Source organism: Salvelinus namaycush, chromosome 32 (assembly GCF_016432855.1).
Source record: "Salvelinus namaycush isolate Seneca chromosome 32, SaNama_1.0, whole genome shotgun sequence".
Taxonomy (NCBI): domain Eukaryota; kingdom Metazoa; phylum Chordata; class Actinopteri; order Salmoniformes; family Salmonidae; genus Salvelinus; species Salvelinus namaycush.
In genome coordinates, this window is record NC_052338.1 from 33,670,653 (window position 1) to 33,679,875 (window position 9,223).

Genomic DNA, 9,223 nt, shown 5'->3' on the forward strand with positions numbered 1-9,223 from the left:
CCACTCACAGACACACACACATTCTGAACTCACCCACACAATCTCTTTTTACCATACAGACTGTCGGTACACACTGTTATGCTGGTGTGTTATACTGCTGTAGTGGTGTATGTGTAAGACTGTGTAATTGTATCGGTACTTCTGTGTGTGTGTGTGTGTGTGTGTGTGTGTGTGTGTGTGTGTGTGTTCGAGACCGTGTAGGTTATGCATATGTGTGTTTAGTAGGTGTGGGCAGCTACTGTATAATACCTCACCCTAACCCCACCTAGCCATATGGCCAGACATCCGTGAAGAAAATGCTATAACCTCTATCAAATTCCCTCTCTCGGTCTCTCTCTCTCCTTCACACACACACACCTTTTAATCAAACACAGCACTTTACTATCTGATAACACTTATCATGTAAATACACAAGCCACATCAACTTCTCTCTTACCACCCTCTCCAATTTCCCTATAGTGAAACCTGAAACAAATTAAACTTTTCCTGTTTATTACAATATTATGAACACAGTTCTGGACTGTTGTGTCCATCATATGTTTAGACACTCTTTGTCTGAATCAATGCTCGTGCTCCTGTCCGATATCGATGATCGATTATTAATAAGCCTACAGCGAGATAGGCGCGTGAGCATAGGCTACCTAACTACAAGCTACCATTATCTAAATATGATGTAAGTGTCTTATAACACTGTAATAACCTACATGTTTCTCCGATGCTATTTGTTTTATGCCCCAGTTCGTGTTTTGCATCCTGCCCGGAAAAGAAGGCGTGTTCGCGTTTACCCAAGTCAACCTTTTTGGCTTTCCATCAGTCGTGTCTGTCAACCGCGCTAAACTCAACTGCACTAAGTTCCAACAGACTCTGCTTGGACTTTTCAGACACCAAAACTTTTCCCGGAGAAAATATCCACCAATTCTGGACATCATTGATGATCATTGATGTAGGTATGCCATTTAATTTTTTTACTCGTTTCATTTATTAGCAAGTTGTGACAGGTGCAAGTCTCTCGCGCTGTGCGTGCGTCTGTGTAGGCTATTTCTGCATGTTTGCTTTAGAAGGTGTTTACCGAGGTCACTGGTGACTAACAGGCTTTTTCAGTTAAAAGTTAAAGCAGTTCAAAATATGTTATTAAATCTTGTCTCATCAGTCAGACCGTTGGGGGTGTTTTGTTAGGGTGGAAATCTGGCGCGCCGCGGATGTTGTGCTCTGTATCTTGGAGTGTATTCCTTCTCCAAACAGTTGCAAAACGTTTTGCAACAAAAACTAGCGGTCGAGCAAACAGGGCGGGACCTACCTCAATCTGTCTAATAGAAATGCTAGTTTTTGTTGCAAAACAACTTTTTGGGTTAATGATGACACACCCCTATTTGCTAAACAAACCTCACAAACCAAACGGAAGCTCTGAGCGCATGCACTAACCGCACAGGTGAGACCACCGTTTACACACACACACACACACACATATTAAAGATCTAATACTGGGCTCATTTTAGGAGGAAGTACCAACTGATAAAGTGATCCCTGTGGTAAGCAGGGACTAGTACTTTGTATTTGACCATGTAAGGCTGTAGCATTCACTGTCTGTCTGTGTCTCTCTCTCTGAGGTGATGGAGGGAGAAGGGGAGTTGTTGGATTTGAGTCACCTCTCAGAGGCAGAGCAGACATCCATCTTGGAAGTGTTACTAAGGGACTCGAATCTGCGTTGCCTTGATGAGGGGCGTGTAAGGTCAGAGGTGATTATTATTTAACCCTTTAGGTCCCTGATGAACATCATGTTGACTGATTTAAACATTTTTTTAACAAGGCAAGTCAGTTAAGAACAAATTCTTATTTTCAATGACAGCCTAAGAACAGTGGGTTAACTGCCTTGTTCAGGGGCAGAATGACAGATTTTTACCTTGCCAGCTCAGGGATTCGATCTAGCAACCTTTCGGTTATTGGCCCAACACTCTAAGCGCTAGGCTACCTGCCGCCCCAATTAATTGATTAATTTATTGATTAATGTTTATTTTATTTTATATAGAGGTATGTTAATGTTATCCACAGAGGGCTGGTGTTGGTGCAGGTGTTTGTTCCGGCCCAGCACTAACACACCTGATTCAAATAACAAAAACATTTTTTTACTTAAAAATGTTTGCCATATCAGATGCTCTTATTTACATTTTAAATTTGCTTATATTTTACCCCCTTTTTCTCCACAATTACGATCTTGTCTCATCGCTGCAACTCCCCAACGGGCTTGGGAGGGGCAAAGGTCGAATCATGCGTCGACACCACCAAACCGACACCGCCAAACCGACACCACTCCTTACCACCTGCCCGCTTAATCCGGAAGCCAGCTGCACCAATGTGTGGAGGAAACAAAGTTCACCTGACAACCATGGTCATCCTGCAGTTGCCCGGCCCGCCACTAGGAGTCGCTAGAGCGCGATGAGCCAAGTAAAGCCCCCCCTCGGCCAAACCCTTCCCTAGCCCGGACGATGCTGGGCCAATTCTGCGCCTCCCTATGGGACCCCCGATCACGGCCGAATGTGATACAGCCCGGGATTGAACCCGGGTCTGTAGTGACGCCTTAGACTGCTGAGCCACTTGGGAGGCCCCTAGATGCTCTTTTCTAAATCGACTTTCAGCAGTTTCATAGGGAAAACAACCACATATCACAGTCATTGCAATAACTGGTACAATAGTGAAACATGATGTTAAACCCTCAGGACCCTGCAGCAGAAAGAGGCGGATTCAGTGCGTCTGAGGTTGCTGTCAGGGGCGTGGTTTCATGAGGAGAGGAGCAAGCGCTACCGAGACACAAAGGATGGCGTTGACATCGTACAGGCATCCATACGAGGCAGGAAGCCAAGAACAGGTCAGACAACACACACACACACACACACACCAAGAATAACCAAGTGTAGGAGGACATCTGGTATTGGTTGGTTGATTGATTGATTGATTGATTGGCAGATTTGTCTGTGAGTGGGATGTTTAAAGGGCAGACAGAAGATGCTCCTCCCACTAACAACAAGGACCCCAGCTCTCAGATAGAGGACAAGAAAGAGGAGGATGACAAGAGGAGGTGAAGGCATTTCTAATACAGAGGGTTCGGATGGTATAGTTCAATCAAGTTTATTTTATATAGCCCTTCGTACATCAGCTAATATCTCGAAGTGCTGTACAGAAACCCAGCCTAAAACCCCAAACAGCAAGCAATGCAGGTGTAGAAGCACGGTGGCTAGGAAAAACTCCCTAGAAAGGCCAAAACCTAGGAAGAAACCTAGAGAGGAACGAGGCTATGAGGGGTGGCCAGTCCTCTTCTGGCTGTGCCGGGTGGAGATTATAACAGAACTATGCCAAGATGTTCAAAATGTTCATAAGTGACAAGCATGGTCAAATAATAATCATGAATAATTTTCAGTTGGCTTTTCATAGCCGATCATTAAGAGTTGAAAACAGCAGGTCTGGGACAGGTGGCGGTTCCATAACCGCAGGCAGAACAGTTGAAACTGGAATAGCAGCAAGGCCAGGTGGACTGGGGACAGCAAGGAGTCAACATGCCCGGTAGTCCTGACGTATGGTCCTAGGGCTCAGGTCCTCCGAGAGAGAGAAAGAAAGAGAAAATTAGAGAGAGCCAAGATTTTCAAAATGTTCACAAATGACAAGCATGGTCAAATAATAATCAGGAATAAATGTCAGTTGGCTTTTCATAGCCGATCATTAAGAGTTGAAAACAGCAGGTCTGGGACAGGTAGGGGTTCCGTAACCGCAGGCAACCGCAGGCAGAACAGTTGAAACTGGAATAGCAGCTGGAATAGTTGTGGGTAGGGAATGTTTCTCTTGGAGAAGGACTGGTATGTAAGGGTTTTAATGTATGTCGTTTTTTAAACATGTTCATCTCAGTTACAGGAGTCCACCTACAGCCAGACCCAGACCCAAACCCAGGAGCCCAAACCCACAGGTTAGTCGTGTGTGTGTTTATTAGCTGGATAATTCAGTGTGTAGATGGAGGATTGTCAGTCTAGTTGTGGAAAGGTTATCTCCCTCCCTCCCTCCCTCCCTCATAGTATTGTTCTAGAAACATGCTGACAATGTGTATGTTTCCTCACCCTCTGTGTGTGTGTGTGTAGGATACAGACGCTGTGTCCAGTGTTGTGACTGAAGCTGATCTGACGCCTCTAAGGCCTGGGATCTCCATCAGCACTCTAAGTCTACAGTCTAACTACACAGTGAGACACACACTTACACATACACACTTACACACACACACACACATACACACACTCACGCACACTCTTGTTCACTCAAGGTGATCCTATCTCTGTTCCTTCAGCTAAGTGGGATTATTTTGATTAACTGTGTGTATATTCTGTGTTTGTGTGTGTGTGTGTGTGTGTGTGTATTCTCTCTGTGCGTTTGTGTGTGTTTATGTGTGTGTATTCTCTCTGTGCGTTTGTGTGTGTGTGTTCTCTCTGTGTGTGTGTAGCTAAGTGGCAGTATGATGAGTCTGTTCAGTTCTGGGGAGTTTGGGGCGGTGGAGGTGAAAGGGCGTGTCCTGTTCTCATTGGACTATGACACTCAGAGGGAGAAGCTACAGGTCAGAGTGTGTCGTTGTGAAGGCCTGGCTGCTGCACGTAAGAACCACTCCGACCCGTAAGTAGGGTTGGTATTTCGAGGATGCTAACTGGGATAAGTTTTGGGAACTATCTGTTTTAGAAGAACTTGTTTTGTGTTAAGAAGTGTGTGTGTGTGTGTGTTTTAGGTACGCAAAGGCCTATCTCCTGCCTGATAAGTCGTCTCACACTAAGAAGAAAACAACAGTAAAGAAAAAGACCCTCAACCCAGTCTTTGACCAGACACTAAAAGTGAGAGCACCCACACATCTCTCGCTTTGTTTCTCCATTTATTTCCCTCTGATTCTCTCATGTCTCTCCTCTCAATGCCTGTCTATCTGCCTGTCTCTCTGCCTGTCTATCTGCCTGTCTCTCTGCCTGTCTATCTGCCTGTCTCTCTGCCTGTCTCTCTGCCTGTCTATCTGCCTGTCTATCTGCCTGTCTATCTGGTCTGTCTCATTCCTGTCTCTCATTATAATGTGCAATTATAACATGGTCCAAGCACACTAAGACAGTCGTGAAGAGGGCACGACACAACCTATTCCCCCTCAGGAGACTGAAAAGATTTAGCATGGGTCCTCAGATCCTCAAAAGGTTCTACAGCTGCACCATCGAGAGCATCTTGACTGGTTGCATCACTGCCTGGTATGGCAACTGCTCAGTCTCTGACCGCAAGGCACTACAGAGGGTAGTGTGAACGGCCCAGTACATCACTGGGGCCAATCTTCCTGCCATCCAGGACCTCTATACCAGGCGGTGTCAGAGGAAGGCCCTAAAAATTGTCAAAGAACTCCAGCCACCCTAGTCATAGACTGTTCTCTCTGCTACCGCACGGCAAGCGGTACCGGAGCGCGAAGTCTAGGTCCAAGAGGCTTCTCAACAGCTTCTACCCCCAAGCCATAAGACTGCTGAACATCTAGTCAAATGGCTACCCAGACTATTTGCATTGACCCCCCCCACCCGGGGTACCCTCCTGTGTGTAGTCTCGCTATTGTTATTTTACTGCTGATCTTTAATTACTTGTTACTTTTATTTCTTATTCTTACTCATACACTGCTCAAAAAAATAAAGGGAACACTAAAATAACACATCCTAGATCTGAATGAATGAAATATTCTTATTAAATACTTTTTTCTTTACATAGTTGAATGTGCTGACAACAAAATCACACAAAAATTATCAATGGAAATCAAATTTATCAACCCATGGAGGTCTGGATTTGGAGTCACATTCAAAATTAAAGTGGAAAACCTACAGGCTGATCCAACTTTGATGTAATTAAAACAAGTCAAAATGAGGCTCAGTAGTGTGTGTGGCCTCCACGTGCCTGTATGACCTCCCTACAACGCCTGGGCATGCTCCTGATGAGGTGGCGGATGGTCTCCTGAGGGATCTCCTCCCAGACCTGGACTAAAGCATCCGCCAACTCCTGGACAGTCTGTGGTGCAACGTGGCGTTGGTGGATGGAGCGAGACATGATGTCCTAGATGTGCTCAATTGGATTCAGATCTGGGGAACGGGCGGGCCAGTCCATAGCATCAATGCCTTCCTCTTGCAGGAACTGCTGACACACTCCAGCCACATGAGGTCTAGCATTGTCTTGCATTAGGAGGAACCCAGGGCCAACCTCACCAGCATATGGTCTCACAAGGGGTCTGAGGATCTCATCTCGGTACCTAATGGCAGTCAGGCTACCTCTGGCGAGCACATGGAGGGCTGTGCGGCCCCCCAAAGAAATGCCACCCCACACCATGACTGACCCACCGCCAAACCGGTCATGCTGGAGGATGTTGCAGGCAGCAGAACGTTCTCCACGGCGTCTCCAGACTCTGTCACGTCTGTCACATGTGCTCAGTGTGAACCTGCTTTCATCTGTGAAGAGCACAGGGCACCAGTGGCGAATTTGCCAATCTTGGTGTTCTCTGGCAAATGCCAAACGTCCTGCACGGTGTTGGGCTGTAAGCACAACCCCCACCTGTGGACGTCGGGCCCTCATACCACCCTCATGGAGTCTGTTTCTGACCTTTTGAGCAGACACATGCACATTTGTGGCCTGCTGGAGGTCCTTTTGCAGGGCTCTGGCAGTGCTCCTCCTGCTCCTCCTTGCACAAAGGCGGAGGTAGCGGTCCTGCTGCTGGGTTGTTGCCCTCCTACGGCCTCCTCCACGTCTCCTGATGTACTGGCCTGTCTCCTGGTAGCGCCTCCATGCTCTGGACACTACGCTGACAGACACAGCAAACCTTCTTGCCACAGCTCGCATTGATGTGCCATCCTGGATGAGCTGCACTACCTGAGCCACTTGTGTGGGTTGTAGACTCCGTCTCATGCTACCACTAGAGTGAAAGCACCGCCAGCATTCAAAAGTGACCAAAACATCAGCCAGGAAGCATAGGAACTGAGAAGTGGTCTGTGGTCACCACCTGCAGAGCCACTCCTTTATTGGGGGTGTCTTGCTAATTGCCTATAATTTCCACCTGTTGTCTATTCCATTTGCACAACAGCATGTGACATTTATTGTCAATCAGTGTTGCTTCCTAAGTGGACAGTTTGATTTCACAGAAGTGTGATTGACTTGGAGTTACATTGTGTTGTTTAAGTGTTCCCTTTATATTTTTGAGCAGTGTATAACAGATTCTTAACTGTATTGTTGGTTAATAAGTAAGCATTTCACTGTATTCGGCGCATGTGACTAATACAATTTGATTTGAATGCTGTGTGTGTTAACGTTGTTTGTGTTTCCCAGTATAAGATCAGTCTGTCAGAGGTGCGTGGCAGGACTCTGAACCTGTCTGTGTGGCACGCTGCCCCCCTGGGTAGAAACCTGTTCCTAGGAGAGGTAGAGCTGGAGCTGGCTCACTGGGACTGGACACACACAGACCCTGACTGGTACCAACTACAGCCACGGGTAGGACCAATACACACACGTGTGAGCAAACACATACATACAATCATACACAGACACACAAACATCTACACCCACACACATACCAAACACACATACATACACACACACACACACACACACACACACACACATACACATTCACACACCACAGCATGCAGTAAGTCCTACATTGTCCTACATTGTGTGTAGTCTTAACAGGAGGAGAGAAGGTGCTGGGAATTTCAACTAGCTCTTATATAACCCTTCTAACCTGAGCGCTCCTCTCTTCAATCTCCCTCTCGCTCTTCTCTCTCTCTCTCTCTCTCTCTCTCTCCCTCTCGCTCTTCTTTCTCTCTCTCTCTCAATTCAATTCTCTCTCAATTTAATTCTATCTCTCTCTCTCTCTCAGTTACAGTGTAGTCCAGAGTCTATCAGTAGTCGAGGAAACATCATGCTCTCTATCAAGTTCACCCCAGCAGGATCTGAGGGTGAGCTGATCTCACTACGCACGTCACACACAGACGTCAAGCCACACACAGACGTCATTTGCTTTCTCTCTCTCATCTCCGTCTGAACTTACTCTGCGTGTGTCTGTGTGTGTGTGTGTATGCGCGCGCGTGTGTGTCTGTGTGTGTGTGTATAGGTGGAGGTTTACCTCCATCTGGGGAGCTACACATTTGGCTGCGGCAGGCGCAGGGTCTTCTCTCCACCAAAGGTGGCGCCATCGACTCCTTTGTCAAGAGGTGGGTTAGAGCAGGTGTTCCCTAACTTTTTCACACAGGCCCCACTTCCAGCATTGGGAAACATCCCGTCTAACATCCCGTGCCATGTCTATTTCTATGGGTATAAGCACTGTTCACACCCCTCTTGTTGGTGGAGAGAACAGTTTGCTGATTTAAAGATTATTTCCCACAATTCTGCACATTTTGTCATGGGGTGCAGAGAAAGTGTTTCAGTTTTAAAGCTAATTTTCCTGTAATTCTATACATTTGACCATTTATAATGTTTATTCAGGTGATATTTGAGTGGCTGAGAAACGCTAGCTGACATGTTAGTTGATCTGGACATTTCTGACACGTTATAAATAGTTCTCTAAGTTATGTAATAACTGACAAGACAAGAGGAACTGACTATGTTTAGTAATGTCACCTTGTGTATTCTACTATTACAACTCAGTTTAGTAATGTCACCTTGTGTATCTACTATTACAACCCAGTTTAGTAATGTCACCTTGTGTATCTACTATTACAACTCAGTTTAGTAATGTCACCTTGTGTATTCTACTATTACAACTCAGTTTAGTAATGTCACCTTGTGTATTCTACTATTACAACCAGTTTAGTAATGTCACCTTGTGTATTCTACTATTACAACCCATTTTAGTAATGTCACCTTGTGTATTCTACTATTACAACTCAGTTTAGTAATGTCACCTTGTGTATTCTACTATTACAACTCATTTTATTAATGTCACCTTGTGTATTCTACTATTAAAACTCAGTTTAGTAATGTCACCTGTGTATTCTACTATTACAACCAGTTTAGTAATGTCACCTTGTGTATTCTACTATTACAACTCAGTTTAGTAATGTCACCTTGTTATTCTACTATTACAACCCAGTTTAGTATGTCACCTTGTGTATTCTACTATTACAACTCAGTTTAGTAGATGTCACCTTGTGTACATTCTACTATTACAACTCAGTTTAGTATATGTCACCTTGTGTATTCTACT

At 45.4% G+C, this 9,223-nt stretch overlaps 1 protein-coding gene across 1 annotated transcript; it reads left to right on the forward strand.

The window, feature by feature from the left end:
• The first annotated feature begins 1,610 nt into the window (after positions 1-1,610).
• On the forward strand, positions 1,611-8,256 carry LOC120027108 (synaptotagmin-like protein 1). Its single transcript, XM_038971947.1, has 10 exons — positions 1,611-1,729; positions 2,715-2,863; positions 2,962-3,073; positions 3,895-3,952; positions 4,122-4,220; positions 4,478-4,644; positions 4,754-4,856; positions 7,348-7,509; positions 7,898-7,976; positions 8,132-8,256. Exons 1-10 carry the CDS (start codon positions 1,611-1,613, stop codon positions 8,254-8,256), a joined length of 1,173 nt encoding a protein of 390 aa, XP_038827875.1.
• Positions 8,257-9,223: the final 967 nt, after the last annotated feature.